The following is a 16,965-nucleotide window of genomic DNA, read 5'->3' as shown; positions in this document are numbered from 1 at the left end:
CAACTAGGAGCTCAGGGCTATGTGCAGCTCAAGAAACAGTAGTGTATGGGACTATTCAGAGGTTTCCTGTCTTTGCCACAGCTTCTAGTACCTCTGAGAGCTACACACGAGTATGCATCTCCAGGCTGGTGAAAGCTGCTGCCTATGCATCTTCATCCCGGGCCATGTGGCATGATTCTAGTTAGGACCTAGATCAGGAAAGCTCAGTTTTGGAAGGCTAGGAGACCCCCCATCTCCTATAACTCTTTCTGTTCCATGTCTTTCCAGGGTGCTGGTGTCCATGCTGCCGTAGTGATGTCTTGTGAGGGTGGGGGTAATGCTCTTGGGTCAGACCCTTCTTCACCTTCTGATAGTTTCAGTATGGACTTGTAAAACTTCAGAAGGGTGAGGGATTGTCACAGGGACAGAGTCTTAGGGGACCGGTGGTTCTAGGTGTGCACAGAAAAGACCAGGCATTGTGACTAGAAACTGTGGGAGGATAGGGGCTGCTGTGGGTCAGTCACCACGGAAGATGGTGAGTTCCATCCATGGGGTAAGATGCAGGCTTTCAGAACCACTTAACCCTCCAATGCCTGGAGCTCTTTTTTGCTCAATCACATTTCAGCCTTTCCCCTCATGAGGTCTTCCCTGAGCACTGGAGTATTAAAGCTTCACTTATTTCATGTGTATGAGTGATTTGCCCACATGTATAGATATGTTCTTGTATGTTCAGTACCGTGAGAGACCAGAGAAGGAGTCAGGCACTCTGGAAGTGAAGCTATAGATGAATGGTTCTGAGCCGCTGTGTGGTTGCTAGGAATGGGGCTTGGGTCAGCTGTGAGAGCAGCAAACACCTCAGGGGGCTTTTGACTCAGGAATGTATAGCCTGATTCATGCCATACCCTGATAGACACTTGAGGTACGCTTCCAGATGCTGGATTCCTGGATTCCTAAAGAATACATGCTGAATATGCGTGAAGCCTATAGAAACCTGTCTGGTACCCTGGGATCTCAGTGCAGCACACTCCAGAAGTACTTGGTGTACTTGTGCAAGCTCTTGGGACTCTTCCAGACCTTCTAGACAAAATCAGGTCTAAGAACCAGTCTTTTCAAATGTCCCCAAGTGGTATGCCTGGGGACAATGTTTTTGTAAACTCAGGCCTGTTTCTAAGGCAGTGCCCACTCTGAGTTCCAGGAGGCTTCCTAAACTGTGCCTGGTGTGCCCACTGTGGTGAGCTTCTTACATAGGAGGAGCTTGAGATGGTTCTGGGGTGCTGTGATCAGCACCAAGTGTAAGGTTACGAGGCTCACACACCCCGCCACCTGTGGCAGCATTTTTTTTTTTTTGTCTTTGGTGTTTTAGATGCATCCTAAGACAGACCACATTCAATATAGGTGGAAGACTAAGATTTTAGGCTGCAGACCTCAGCTCAGGCATTACATGTCTAGGAAAGTTAGCAGGAAAAAAGATAGATTGTCAAAATGGGCACATGCCAAGTGTGACCGCTCTTCATTGCTGGCTTCTGTCTCAATAGGGTGTGTGATTAGGGTATAGAACAGGCCATTGATTACTAGAAAAGAGCATGCTGGGTAATAGAGAGAGCTCAGGTGTAACATGGTAGACACATCTTAGGACAGAACTCACAAGGATTTAAATTTTTTTTTATTTTTTTATTTTTTATTTATTTATTTATTTATTTATTGCTATGAATCACAACCAGCTCATTGGACAAGTGAACTCTTTCCATTTTGGTCTAAAACCATGGACTTTAAGAATGTTTTCTACTTAGATGAATATTTAACACAAATGGCCATCCTTCCTTCTTCTCTTCTGGGGCCTTCACTTGCTGTCAGTCAATTTTTCTGGTTGTTTTTAGCAATTCCATCTCTTTACCATTCAGTTTTCGAGGGCATATGAATGTTTCATAACCTGGCTTGTGCCTTGCCCGCTAATCCATTCCTCCTGTTGAGATAAACAGAAATAAACTGTGATAAATTTAGAAAGCGGCAGTACATTTGTGCAACCCAGCAGTGCAAACAGAGCAAACAACTGCAAAAACCCCCAGCACTCTCAGCAGAAGGCGCCCTCCAGAGAGACCCTGGCACGGACAGCTCCATCCGCCAAGCAGGCTTCTTTCCCTGCTGCAAGACTTTTCCCAAAGACCCACAACGTTCCACTGTAGCTGAATAATTCATCCTGCCCCCCCTGCATTATTTAAGATATTCGATATGCTTGCCGTGCCCTGCAATCTGAACTGCGGTTCTCGGGGCTGGCAGGGAAAATGGGTTGCATGCAACTTCTTTGCTTTTGAGACAGGGTCTCCCCGTGTGGCTCAGGCTAATTTGAACTCGTGTCTCAGTCTCCCTGGGGCTAGTTTTACTAGCACATGATAAGCTTGTGTAACAGGCCTTGTGGAGGAGCCCAGGTAAATTTGAAAAGTTTCTGAATGAGAAACCAGCACGACACAATGCCGCAGGAGACATGGAGTGGCAAATTTCCAGTCAGGGCTTCTGTTTTGCTTTCGCTCTTTTAGAAGGAATGTGTGTTATTTGAAGATCTCCACAAATGTCTTATGTTTTAAAAGGAGAGAGAGGAAAAAAAAAAAAACCTACCAGGTAAAGCAAGAACTTCCATGGGAAAACTAGCAAACAAAACAAAACAGCGAATCTTTGCATCTGTAATATCATTTGTTAAAAGTGGGTCTTGAATTATAGGAATGAGCTTGCTCTTGGGCTTGGAAAGCACCAGAGCCTGTGTTGCTGGAGGAAAAGGAGGAGAGGGTGTGTCTTTATACAGTTGTTCATCTCTGCTCCCTCATGCTGCTCAGGTGAGCACTGAGCAGCAGGTCCAGCCAGTGAGCACACTGACCTTTCTGCCTTTGTTATCAGGAACCCAAAACATGCCAGCCCAGCCCAGCAAGTCATCCACGGGTTTCCTTTGACGTCGCCAGTCCTCGGAAGGTCAGAAATGCAACGTTGGTGTAGTAAAGACTTCTCTTGGCTGTACTTTGTGTACACCCACCAAGTTGATACCGTCTTCCTCTCCATCCTGAGACTGGGCCTCTACTTTGCCAAAGAGGCCACCTTGGAGTCACCGAAGCTGATGCTTTATCGTGACAGGAGGAGTCCGTTTTCCTCATACCAAGAAGAATTTGGTTTTGAAATGTCTCATGGTTTTGGTGAATTCCTTAAAGTGACTGAGTGAAACCTGAGGGTCTGTCATGGAGATATTCCTCGTGGATTGACACTTCTGCTTGGTAATCCAACAAAAATCAGACAGGACTGGATTCTGCCATGACTTTCAAAATGTTTTTGTTGTCCTATATCATGGTAATATGCTATTTATGTGTGTTTTATAGCTAGGGGCATTGCTGTATATTGTCACTGAACCGAGAGCATAAAAATGAGAATCAACTGGATCTTTCTAGGTGGACTGGCACTTCAGAGCTCAGCGGGTTAAGTAAAAGGAGAAGCACTGCCAGGCGCATGTGCAGGCGACAGTCAATCCTGGATGCCTTCTTATCCTTGTCCCTATGTCTGTGGTGAGTTAGGGGTGGACTCTGCCTGACAGGGCACAATGCTTGCATTATCCAAGCATCATGGGAGAACTGGGAAGAGATATCTATTTAATAAACAAAGAGAAAACAAAACACCTTATACTATCTTTTTCTATTGTTGTGTTTTTAATTTATTGATGGGGGGGAGTCTTCTGTTTTATGTTAATTTCATTGGTTACATAAAGAGACTGCCTTGGCCCTTTAATAGGACAGAAAATTAGGTAGGTGGAATAGACTAAACAGAATGCTGGGAGAAAGAAGCCGAGTCAGGCAGTCACCATAATTCTCCCACTCCAGACAGACACAGGTTAAAATTTTTCCTGGTAAGCCAGCTCGTGGTGCTACAATTTATTCTTTGAGAATTTCATAGATGCAAACAGTGCATTTTGATCCATTCTGTGATCTCAACACCTCCTCCAACTTCTCTCAGACCCCAACACCTAACACCCCCAGCTTCATGTCCTCTTCTTTTCCATTCAGTGCTACCACGTGTGAATGGGTATGAGCAACCTACCAGGGGCCACAGCACATAAGAAAATAAAAAGATTGTCTTCCTCCCCTGTAAATAGAGATTGCTAGTTTGTTCCCAGCTGCCCAGACCTGAATCACACAGAAAATATTTTAATTACAACACTGCTTGGCCAACAGCTTAAGTATATTTCTATCTAGTTCTTACATCTTAAATTAACACATTTCTATTAATCTGTGTATCACCAAGAGGCTGTGGCTTACTGGAAAGTTTCTGGCAGTATCGTTCTCCTTCAACAGCTACATGGCTTCTCTCTGACTCCGCTACTCTCTCTCTATATCTCTGTTCAGATTTCCCACCTGGCTTTACTCTGCTCAGCCATTGGCTGAAACAGCTTCTTTATTAATTGTAGTAATAAGGGGTGGCAGGGCTGCGTCCCGGCACCCGGCCACCCCCACGGCTAGCTTTACCCAAAATAATTACACGGAAACTGTATTCTTTTAAACACTGTTTGACCCTTTAGCTCTAGCCCTTACAGGCTAATTCTCACATCCCGATCAACCCATCTCTAATAATCTGTGAGCACCGGTCTTACTGGGAAAGGTTCAGCATGTCTAACCTGGCGGCTTGCTTCATCGGCATGCGTCTGCCCGGGAGAGTGGAGCATGGCATCTCTCTGAGGCGTCTGCTCCCGAGAGGAGAGCTGTGGAGTCTGAGCTCACTTCCTCTTCCTCCCAGCGTTCTGTTCTGTTTACTCCTCCCACCTATCTTCTAACCAATGAGGGCCAAGCAGTTTCTTTTTATTTAACCAATGACCTTCCTCCATCATTTCCCCTTTATCGGTTTAAACAAAAAAAAAAAGGCTTTAACTTTAACATAGCAAAATTACATATAACAAAACAGGTATCAAGTAAAAGTTACAATAATCTTTATCATAACTAAGGAAAACTATAACTATAACTAACTATTCTTAACTCCATCAAAGACTCCAGAAAGATACAATACTACCTAAGCAACTTTTAAAACTCTAGAAATGACAGAGACATCTCGCTGCCTGGACAGTCACCCAAATTTCCTCTGTACCGTTGGGGCATCCATCTTCAGCCTTCAGGCCCATGGTATCCAGCAGACATTTCCATAAAGCAGGAAAATTCAAAGTCAGTTCAGTCACTATCTGTTGTGTCCTGCAGAATGTCTCGCAGACTCTTTCATGAATCAGGAACCCCGAAAGATCATCTCACCTTAGGCAAGTTCAGTAGTCCTCTCTCTGTGGGTTCTCTGTATCCAGTTTATGCAATAGTCCAGGCAAGAGCAGTTTCTTGCCCAAATGGCTATCAAACTCCATAACAAGCCTCTTCAATGCCCATCTTCCTCTTGAAGTAGATTGGTGCTGCCAGGAGCAGAGTGTCTCATTGTCATGAAAAGTCCTAAGTTATTAAAACATTTAAAATGCCATATTCTGTAATTTTTGAAAAATATGAAGAATGCCTATCTAAAATATATCTACGCACATCTAGAAAAATCTTAACTAACATGACTACAAACTTGACTATTATTTATGATTATCCATGAACAACCTATATTTCCTAATTATACATTACATTTTAATAATGAACTACACAATCACAATACCTTAATCAATATCAGAAATACATATACATATAACAAAATTGACTGTAAATCTCTATCAATAAAGCAAAATCTATACTAATACAAATTATTCATACCTATATCATATCCCCCTTTAAATGTAAAAGAACATTTATAAACATTTTTTGGGAATATGGGCGTAGTTATTTCTCTCCAAACTGCTTCCTGCTGAATGGGGGCGTCGTTAATTAGGTCTTTCATGGTATAACCTGTGTGCTAGTTTCATCTCAGTTGGCAGTTCAGCGAAGCAATTTTCTGAAGGTGTTCACACCAACCCTTCAGGAGGGCGTGGTCCATCATACCAAATCGGAATAGAAGAAATGAACAGGGTATCATCCTCTGTGAAAACAAAATAAGAAACTCCTTTCCAAAGCATCATGTCCTTAGATCCAAATTAAAAAGTCAAGGCATCAAAATATCTATGTTGGATTAGTTCAGCAGCATTTATAAATAAATATCTTTTAGCATCTGTTGCTCCTCCCTCAGCATTTAAATAATTTAAAGAGAGCATAATAGCATGCAGTATCAAAATTCTCTGTGTATTTTTCATCTTTGTGCAGCTTTGTTTTAACCTCTATTTCGTTTATTTTTACTTTTAACTTTTTGCTTTTTGAGCATATATCTTTGACCTGGAATAACTCTGTAGACCAGGCGGTTTTTGAACTCTCAGAGATCCGCCTGTCTCTGCCTCCCAGGCATTGGGATTAAAGGTGTATGCTACTACACCTTGAACTCACAGAGATCTGTTTGTCTCTGCCTTCTAGGCACTGGGATTAAAGGTGTGTGCTACCACACCTTGAAGTCACAGAGGTCAATCTCTCTCTGCCTCCCAAGTGTTGGGATTAAAGATGTGTACTACCACACACAACAACTCTCTTCCCTTTTTTTTGTTTTTTACTTTAAGAACTTCAACTTTTAGTCTGCATATATTTTTAACACACTTTAAACCATTCAGAAATTTTCTCTGTCTTTGAATCTCTCTTTACTGTATATCTCTCTTTTTCTGACCACATGAGTCTTTAATTTACCAAGCAATATCAGTAGGACTAAAGCTGTGGCTTTGCCGGCTAGATGTAACCCATTCCTTAGTTTTCCAGCCTCATGGCTGAGGTACTGGCTGTAGCCATGTTTACTGCCACAACTCTATGGCATTTCAAGGTCCCTGCCAGCAAGTAAGTTGCAGCATTATGTCCACAGACAACACACAAGTCCTCTCTCTGTAGTCAGCCCTCCTGCCTCAAACAGTCAGAGTTTGCCCTGGCAGGATGGCCCAGAAAGCCGACATTTTAAAACAACAGAGGTTTTTTCCTGCTGCTGAGTCAGGAAAATTTCAAAATGGAGGACATACCATTTTGTGCTAGCTCTGGGGCCGCCAGGTAGGAGCGGCCCTCAGCACTTTAATTCTGAGACTGAGCGTGCAACACAGAAATTCTTTTCATCTAATTTACATCCAAATCTGACACACGGAGCACTGCACAGTCTGAAAACAAGTCTCTGTATGATGGCAGGAATCCGCCATGCTCTCCCGCCTGCCTAAGCCTGATTCAGCAGTCTGCCCAGGTGCAGGCGGAGCGCTGAGCCATCAGCATGTCTCAGAACAGTCTCCTTCCGATCCGATCCCAAGTGGGAACACAAACGTCCAGTCCCCTAAAAGCCTTTTAAATGCTTTAAAGCCAGAGTTCACCGTGGCAGCACAGCCCCAGGAAGCCGCGCTTTAAAATGACGCAGCTTTTTTTATGCTGCTGTTGCTGAATCAGGAAATCTCTCTACGGCACACCACCAACAAAGAGCAAAACTCTGTGTTAAACTCTCTCTCCCTTATTTTTAAGCCTTCTCATTTTTTTAAGTGGATTTAGTCCATCACATCTGGGCACCACTCTGTAGTAATAGGGGGCGGAGGGGCTGCGTCCCGGCACCCAGCCGCCCCCACGGCTAGCTTTACCCGAAATAATTACACGGAAACTGTATTCTTTTAAACACTGCTTGACCCTTTAGCTCTAGCCCTTACAGGCTAATTCTCACATCCCGATCAACCCATCTCTAATCATCTGTGAGCACCGGTCTTACCGGGAAAGGTTCAGCATGTCTAGCCTGGCGGTGTCTGCCCGGGAGAGCGGAGCATGGCATCTCTCTGAGGCGTCTGCTCCCGAGAGGAGAGCTGTGGAGTCTGAGCTCACTTCCTCTTCCTCCCAGCGTTCTGTTCTGTTTATTCCTCCCACCTATCTTCTAACCAATGAGGGCCAAGCAGTTTCTTTTTATTTAACCAATGACCTTCCTCCATCAATTAATAAATGGTAACAAAACATATTCACAGCATACAGAGGGATTCCACATCACTCCCCCCAGCAGCTATCCGCTGCTCCTCAGTTTATGGGCCTCTCCTGCTCTGTCCTAGTTACGGCTACTACTGCTGTGATGAAACACTTTGACCAAAGCAACTTGGGGAGGAAAGGGTTTATTTTGCTTACACTTTCATATCAAAGTTCATCATCAAAGAGGCTAGATAAGAACTCAAACAGGGCAGGAACCTGGAGGCAGGAGCTGATGCAGAGTCATGGAAGGGTGTTGCTTATTGGCTTGATTTTGCTCATCCTGCTTTCTTACGGAACCCAGGACCACCAGCCCAGGGATGGCACCACCTGCAATGGGCTGGGCCCTCCCACACCAATCCTCAACTAAGAAAATGCCCTACAGCCTTGTCTACGGTCTGATCTTATGGAGATACTTTCTTAGATAAGATTTCTTTCTCTCGGAAATGACTATGGTTTGTGTTAAGTTGACATGAAACTATCCAGCACACGCCATGCTGGGATGTTGACTGACTTGGTCTTGCACAGGCAGGCATGGCTGCTATGACTTGTTGAGTGCAGTGGTCCTGTGGTGTCCAGAAGGCATTGCTTTTTACAGTCCTCCCTGACCTCTGGCTCCTACAGTCTCTGCCCCCTTTTCTGTAATAGTTCCTGAGCCTTGATTGGAGAGGGGCTGATTCAAATGTCCATTTAGGGCTGAGGCCTCCACAGTCACGTATGCCCTGCACTTTGACCCATTGTCCACTGTGTCCACTGCATGAGGAAGTGTGTCTTGTGGGCTGAGCATTGGTGCTGCTATTATTATTATTATTACTATTATTATTATTATTGTGTATTTTGCCTGCATTAATGTATTGCAGCAGTGTTCACAATGCCCATATATGCCAGAAGAGGACATTGGATCTTCTGGAACTGGAATTAAAGATGGCTATTAGCTACCCTGTGGATGCTGGGAATTGAACGTGGGTCCTTTGAAACAACAGTCAGTGCTTTTAACCATTGGCCATCTCTGCATCCCTGGTGCTGTCTTTATTCATGCTAAGATTTGTGTGGCAATCCAAAAAAATTGTAGTACTTAAAAATGAAGTTGTTTCCAAGAAGGAGTTTGGGAGACTTCGCCCATGAGTGGCTCAACTTCTCCTGGGTCTTCTCATCCTGTGTAAAACCAACGTGGCTGTTAGGATCCAGGATGAAATTTCTGCCCTTTCCAAATCCCTTCTACACCTAGGTTTGCTCAGTGAATTTCACTTCCTGCAGCTGGTGCACTCACATTTAACCTAGAAGCATGGCCGTTATTATCTCAAGCTCTAGACTGGTTAGTTCAGGTTTCTCTGTGTTAGCAGTTAATTAATCTCATGTTTAACTATGCTACTGCTGGGGTAGAGTTTGGCTTTTTGCATATGTCAAGGCTATTTCTGTGAAGCCCAAACAAATACTTATTCACCCCAGACAGCCCTAGGTACGGACACCATTAAAGTCCAACTTGTTGAACCGTAAGTTTTACTGGGGATACTTACAGTAGCAGAAAACACTCAAAGACAGCTACATCACAAAAGCCCACCTCAGTGTAGGTGACAGACCACACATCTGGAAACCTGGGGCGTACTGTACAACCTGCAGACAGCTCAATAGGTTGTAAAGTGTCCCTTCCAGGTCTCTCAGTTGGTCTCGCCTGAGAAGGACTGGTGGAAGTCTTTACTGCGTATATACTCATGGGAAGGAAGGACCTAGTGAGTCTGGTTGATTTCAGGGACTCCTTGGAACTGTTTTAAGTTATTTACTTCCTGTCTTAAAAGCTTCCCTGCAGGATGGAATGTTTCACCCTTAACTGCTACCCAACCTTAGGTTCCAGCCAATTCTGTGGAATTGTTAAACAAAAGATCAAGATGCATTCCTTATTACTCAGAACTCCTACAGACTCACATAGCACTACTTAAAACTTAAGTTGTTTAAACTAAATAGAATTCAAGATCTTTCCCTTCGAGTATACCAACACATTCCAAATGCCCAGTAGTCACTCATGGCCAGGAGCTACTGTGTGTAGACAGTCAGATGACAGGTTTTCACTGTTGAGGAGAACTCTGTTGGACAGTACTCATCTACAGAGAGAGACGTGGTGATGACCTTGACATGTCATGGGCTCTTTCACACAAACACAATCTGTGTTTTCCTCGGTGTGAAAGCCTGCAGTCGACCGGTGTCTATTTATGGATTCCGCAAACCCCAAGGCAGCTCTCAGCTCAACATGGTGTTTTGCTGATGTGGTAAAAGTGTCTTTCACTTTTCAGTGCAGACAGCTGAGGCATGCTCAGGAGGCTAGGGTGTGAGGAGGCGATCAGCAAATGACAAGGACAAGGCTGTTTATCCAGAATATAAATGAGGGTCTCTGGTGAGGAATGCCTGATGAGGTTGCAAATATAGATAAAAACGTACCCCTCAAAACCTTGAGCCATCAAATCTTGGCCATAGAAATGCCCCCGTTTGACTTCCTGACTGATTTTGAACTTGACTGCTCATGCCTGATCTTTTTAGGGCCTTCTCTTGTTGACTTAGAGCAGGACTGAACTGGTGATGACAATACCCTGAGGATAACTGGAAGCATTTTCTCTGATCCATGTGGCTCTGACCTCAGCAAATCATTAGGGAGGTGAAGGTTGCCTTGCATGTTCCTAGCAATCAGAGGGCATCAAAAGTGAATGGGGGCCATGACCAATAAGAGTCACATCATCAATATCTTGCCCTCGGCACTGAAGTGTTTGGGACACCTTGGAGAGGAACTGTCTATCCTGTTTGGAGATGGAAAATCCCATCTGTGAAACAGTTGGAAGCTGAAGAGTTTAGAAAGAAAAGAAAGGGGAAGAGGGCAAGGGGAAGATGGCAAGCGAAGGCTCAGGAAGATGGAGCAAGCCAAAGGCCTTCCTTGGGAAGGGACTCCAGTGGCCTTGGAACACGCACACAGACTGAGAAGGCCTTAGAGGACTGGCGGTGGTAGAGTTGGCTGGCTAGACCTGTTTAGAGCAGATCCCATAGTTTTTGTGGCCTTAAGTGGAGGAAGACAGCCAAGCCTAGGAACCTCCCTGGACTAGCCTTGGCCAGAAGCCAGATGCCCTGTGAGCTCATTGATAAGTTAGTCTCTGGGAGGGACTGAGCTGGGTAAGGTAGTGTATAAAGGGTGTGGATGGACAGGGGGAATGTTCAGGAAGCAGAAATCAAGGAATAATGAGTGCATTTGTGAAGTCAGAAGGAAATACAGTCTTCCCAGCAGCTCCATGGCTCACTCCCCCTTCCCCACCTAGACTAGGACACTTACCGGAAGTGTACATGACCTGGATGTTCCAGGCATGCACCTTCCTTGGCTGAGTAGTTCAGGCCCTTTGGTACCCATGTCCACATCAACAGGACAAGGAGACAGAGTGATGAGCCTCTGAGGTTCCTCCTCACCGTCACAGGATGCAGGAATTTTGTCATTGGTCCGTTAGTCAATTGTCAGGAGCACCTTGGCCCATAGGGCAGAATTCTCATTAACGGGTGTGTGACCCGAATACCCAATTGAAATGTCAGTGAGGGCGGAGGATGGTTTCTTGGGTGTATGCGAGCTGGCGCGGAAGCATACACGGCTGGCAGCTTGGTTCTAATCTAGTTTTGGAACAAAGTGGCTTGGGCGGCCCTGTGCGGAAGCTTCATTCTGTCCGGTGAGTGCAGTACTTTGATTCCTGCTTGGCCCCATTTGGCTTCCTTCATTAGACAGCAGACAGGCCAGCAAGCCAGTGCGGGCACCTATCCTATGCTCACCCAGCGTGGCCCGCTGGTTGGAACTGAAGCGCCTAGCACCCTCAGCCTGAAGCATGGGGTGGGGTGTTTCTGCAGGCTGCACATGTTTGATTCCTCCCAGCACAGCCTGGAAACCTTGGGCAGGGACTGACAACCGTGTTTGTGGTGTCTGGTGGCAGACCGAGTCCTAAGCAGCCCCCATTGAATGTCTTGTGACGCTGGGAGCATAGACCACTTCTAAAACTGCAGTGGGATTGTTTCCCATTAGGGCCCGAGGCAGATCCTGAGATCCCAGCCAGTGACCTCAGGCCAACAGATTAGAGGTTGGTGTCCTACCTCCTGATAATGCTGGGTAAGGTGCCAGCCAGTAAATCTGAGGGGAATGTAACCCAGAAGGCGTTGATTCTATGTCTCTCTGGGAACCTAAAGAATGCACATGTTTTATAGGATAACATCATTTGCAGCTGGGTAACGCTTTTCAGTTTCATGGATAATAAAGTCTGAGGTAGTTCAACTAATAGAAAAAATTCTAAATAAAAAACTAATTTTTTTATTGGTGATGGAGGTTTTTTCCCCTTAAGTTTTAAAAAATTAATTCTTTGGAAATTTTACATCATGACCCCAATACTGTTCATCATCCAGTCCTTCCATATCCATCCACCTCTCCCTTTAAACTCTTCCCCAAAAGATAATAAAAGATAAAAATTAAAAAATAAAAATAACCCCACAAAACTCCAATAAAAACAAACAAACTATCTTGCTGACCCCTCTGGGCAATGGCCTCTATCATTTTCAGCCTTCTCACACCAACCACAACTGTTATGTCTCTAGTTCCACCACATGTGTGCTACTCTGTTCCTCTGTCTCTCCACCCCTCCTCCTCCACCCCTCCTCCTCCAATCCTCCTCCACTCCCTCCTCCTCCACCCCTCCTCCTCTTCTCCCCCACCCCTCCTCCTCCACCTCTCCTCCTCCACCCCTCCTCCTCCAATCCTCCTCCACTCCCTCCTTCCCTCCTCTGCCTCCCCCTCCTCCCCTCCTCCACCTCTCCTCCTCCCCTCTTCCTCCACCCCTCCTCCTCCAGTCCTCCTCCATCCCTCCTCCTCCACCCCTCCTCGTCCAATCCTTCTCCATCCCTCCTCCTCCAATCTTCCTCCACTCCCTCCTTCCCTCCTCTGCCTCCCCCTTCTCCCCTCCTCCACCTCTCCTCCTCCCCTCTTTCTTCCCTACTCCTCCCCTCCTCCACTTCTCCTCCTCCCCTCTTCCTCCACCCTTCCATCTCTCCTCCTCCCCGCCTCCTCTCCTCTTCCACTTCCCCTCTTCTCCTCCTCCACCACTCCTCTTTCCTGCCTTTTCAGCACACCTTGGAATATAGTGGCATCAGAAGCTGTGGTGTGACCTACAGTTTATTCTTTTGCCCAAACAGATTTACTTGCAAATGTTCATTGCAACGAGTCCTTGAAGGCTTCTGGCTTTTTCTATCCACAATACCGGACTCTCTCTGAGACTCCTCTTGGATGTCATGGAGATCCTGCAGGATGGTTCTGCAGGACAGCCCCTTTATCCATGTCAGCAGTTCATAGGTGGAACAGTTATCGGGTGGGTCAATTTCAGTTCCTGGATCTGGGCCTGGACTTCCTCTGTGCCCCCTATCCCAGACATGAGAGGTAAAGGGTAGAGCCAGCTTGCCCATGAGCACATCACTACTGGCACTGCAGGTCAGAGAGAAGTAGAGGCCAGCTCTCCCTAGTGCACTGGCCAGAGAGGGGCAGGGTGCTACTCAGCATGGTCCTCAGACTTCAACATGGTTTCAGGCCACTGCCCAGACTATGGACATCAGCACGACCTTTGGTGGTAGCACGAGCCATGAACATTAACACAGACCCTGGCTGCAATATGACACAGCCATGGCCCTCAGCAGCAGCCATGGCCCAGATGATGAAGATTTTCATTCCCTTCAGAAAGTACAGGTTAAACAGGAGCAGCATAGCCGCTAAACGCTCCTATCACAGGAGTAGCAAGGATGGAAAGCTTTGTTTCCTTCCTGCCTCCTCCCAGCTTCATGGTATGTTTGCATGCATGCAGCTCTGTACGCTGCATGCATGTGTGCATATGTGAGTGTCTATACAAGAGTACATATTTGATAGATGTGTTAATTGCATGGATATGTATTGTATGTAATTGTGACTACATACATGTGTGTACTTGTATGAATATGAGACCATACACATATATGGTATGTGTGTACTTTCGTGTGTTAGTGTATGTGTTATATAATTTTGTGTACATGTGGACTCCGGTTTAACACCCCAGTTTCAAGTCTAAATTCTCTTTCTGTCCACCATTGAAAAGAGGTCCCTCTCTGTATACAGGGATGGAAGCTGGCCTGGGACTTCTCTTTTCTTCCATTGTAGTTCTTGGTCGGTGACATTTTCCTGTTCCTCTGACATACTTCTTGCACAGTTACTCACGAGTACCCCCTCCACCCAGTGGCCTTTAATTCCTCTGCTGATTAAAAAGTTACTTTTACTTTTTGTGTATGAATGTTTTGCCTGAATGTATGTATATGCACCACATGCAAACCTGGTGCCCTTGTAAGCCTGAGGAGGGTGTTAGATTCCCTGCCACTGAGGTATAGAAGGTTGAGAGCCACCATGTGGCTGCAGGAAACTGAGCCTAGATCCTCTGGAAGAGCAGTAAATTCTCTCAATGCTGAATGTTCTCTCCAGCCCCCTCCTATAGACTTCACTCCAATCGCTCAAGTCATTCTGTCTGCCTGACAAGACGCTCATCTTCCCTGTGCCCTCCTAACTCCTGGCTTAAGCATCTCAGTTGTGTTAAAATCACCATAAGCATCTCCTCCCTAGAGATGGGTTGCTCAATGTGGCATAAATACAATGCTGGACAATTATGTGTTCAGTGTCTTTTTTCTGAATCAGTTCCCTGCAGGTAAATAGACTTGACTCCTCACCTGCCTGTCCTCGCCTGTTCTGATGCTGCTTGCATTGGTACAGGCACCTTGTGCGAGTTAATGCAAAAGCTAGGAGGCAGGCAAACATGTGTTTTCTTTCTAGGCTGTTTTAGGAATCCCTGTGCATGCTCAGAAGTGGCCACCCACACTCACTGGCTTCTTAGCCACCAAAGTCTCTCAAACAAGGGGGCAGACAGGGCTAAGTGTGATCATTGTGATATGTTATTGCAGGGTTGGAGAGCCCCTTTTTGGAGTCAGGAGGCCCACAGAATATATTGCAGAGGAAGCTGGGAGAGAAGTGACTGAGCCTGGGGGTATCTTACTGTGTGACCTGTGGGGTGGTGTTTGAACATCTGAGACACATACTCATGTGAACAGAGGTCTGGCTCATCTCCACATGCATCCAAGATTTCTTACTTGGTTTATTTCCTTCCTTCTCCCCTCCTTCCCTCCCTTCCATTCTTGTCTGGAACTGTGACACTGAAAACATTCAATGTACTAGGCAAGACTGGACCTCTGAGATAAGTCACCTATCTCTTTTGTACTTGCCATTATTTACTTTTCTTTAAAGATTTATCTTATTATTTATTTGTCCATATGTATGCATGTCTGTGTGTGGTATCCATACATGTGCAATGGATACCTATAGAGGCCAGAAAAGAATATCAGATCCTTTGGAACTGGAGTCACAGGTGACTGTGAGCTGCGCAATAAAGTAGCTGGGATCCAAACTCAGGTCCTCTGCAAGAACAGCAAGTGCATTAATCTCCAAGTCACCTCTCCAGCCCCTTTGACTTCTAGTTTGATACGCAGTCTCACTAAGTAGCTCAGTGGCTTTGAGCTCACACAATAACCCAGATAAGGCTTCAACTTGCAATCTTCCTGTCCCTAGCCTCCGAGTGGCCAGGACTGCAAGCTTGCACTGCTAGACCTGACAGATTTCTCAATGATTATCATGTGCTAGGATTCCACGTTGCTTGGAAGGAAGCTTCTGATGCCCCACAACGCCTAGAAATACTGCAAACTCTTCCTATGTCCCCCAAACATTACAAAGGTAATAAGCCTATTTATAACCATAAATACCTCACTGTGTATACAAGTGTAGAATGTCACAATGTAAGAGACGTTGAATTGCCTATGAATGCAATTACATTAAAAAAAACAAACAAACAAACTTGGGTGTTGGGAATTGAGTTTGGCTTTGTTAGGAGCCTCAGCAAGTGCTGTTGGGCCCTTTTGGTAAACTGCAGCTAATGGAAGTCAAGCTGAGTATCTCTGGGATCTCCTTGGGATATCTGCCGACTCTCTTCTATTCCCTGCCTTTGACTAGATGACAGCTTTTTTCATAAATAATTGTACAAACTTTGCTGTGTCTTTTCTTTATAAATTTGCTTCTCTGTCATCTGTGGACATGGGGGATTTGTCTCTCCTCTGTCATTGAAATACTTGTGAAGCTATCTGCCACAGCTCAACACTAGCATCCACCTGATGACTCAGAATCATGCATTTGTATCTGTAAACCTATCAGGGATTCTGAGTACTCGCCCTTGCTCCTGTCATGCGTCAGGAAACACAGAAGTGATTAAAGAAAAACAAATGAAGCCCTAACCAAACCAGAAATACTTTCAAAATTTACAGAAATTCACACTCAAGTCCTATAAATATTTTCCAAGTATTGAGTATGTATCTCACAATCCAAGACACATGACTTAAGTGTCTGCTGGTGACATGATCCGCACTATTTTAGAAAGCAGCGGAAATCATCAATAAAATATGTTTCCATCTTGCAAGTCCACGAATACTGCAAGTGAAGGTTATATAAAAATTAGAAATTAATAGCAGAGGAGAGAGGAATAGCATGCTCTACAAAATGCTCCTTAAGACACCCTGTCTGTGACATTGTGTACAGCATCCTGAATGCACTGTGCTCAGAAAAAGCCAACCATAGGTATCCACAATCAGGTGATTGGCTCTTTGACATAGACTCTTGGCTTGCATGACTCTTGACTATTGGGGTACAGTCTCTCTGGCACCTCAGAAGCATCACCCTGATAAAAACTGACATGTTTCAGTACCATTGTTCAGTGAGCTTCCATGAAAGCTTCAAGGTTGCCAAAAGCCCTCTTTGTCAGAGCTTCCTTTGGGACATAAAACATATTCCTGTTTGTGTAGAATTTCCAAGTTGTTGGTTTTGTTGGTGTTTTAAGCTTGGCTGTAGTTTATAGTCACATCTCATTGGACTTACATTTGTAATGGTCTG

The 16,965-nt window shown here is 45.2% G+C and overlaps 1 protein-coding gene across 2 annotated transcripts in view; it reads left to right on the top strand.

Moving 5' to 3' along the window:
* The window catches only part of Igsf5 (immunoglobulin superfamily member 5), a 39,201-nt gene extending 35,565 nt beyond the window's left edge, over positions 1 to 3,636 (top strand). For both annotated transcript variants that reach the window (XM_041673180.1, XM_041673179.1), the window contains one exon: positions 2,869 to 3,636. In XM_041673180.1, the coding sequence (XP_041529114.1) occupies positions 2,869 to 2,964 (96 nt within the window). In that variant the 3' untranslated portion in view covers positions 2,965 to 3,636. The remainder of the gene's footprint in view (positions 1 to 2,868) is intronic.
* The last annotated feature ends 13,329 nt before the right edge of the window (positions 3,637 to 16,965 follow it).

Source organism: Microtus oregoni, unplaced genomic scaffold (assembly GCF_018167655.1).
Source record: "Microtus oregoni isolate MIOR12 unplaced genomic scaffold, Mior012 000023F_ref0000262, whole genome shotgun sequence".
In the NCBI taxonomy this organism is placed as follows: Eukaryota; Metazoa; Chordata; class Mammalia; order Rodentia; family Cricetidae; genus Microtus; species Microtus oregoni.
This window is presented reverse-complemented; position numbering and strand designations above follow the sequence as displayed.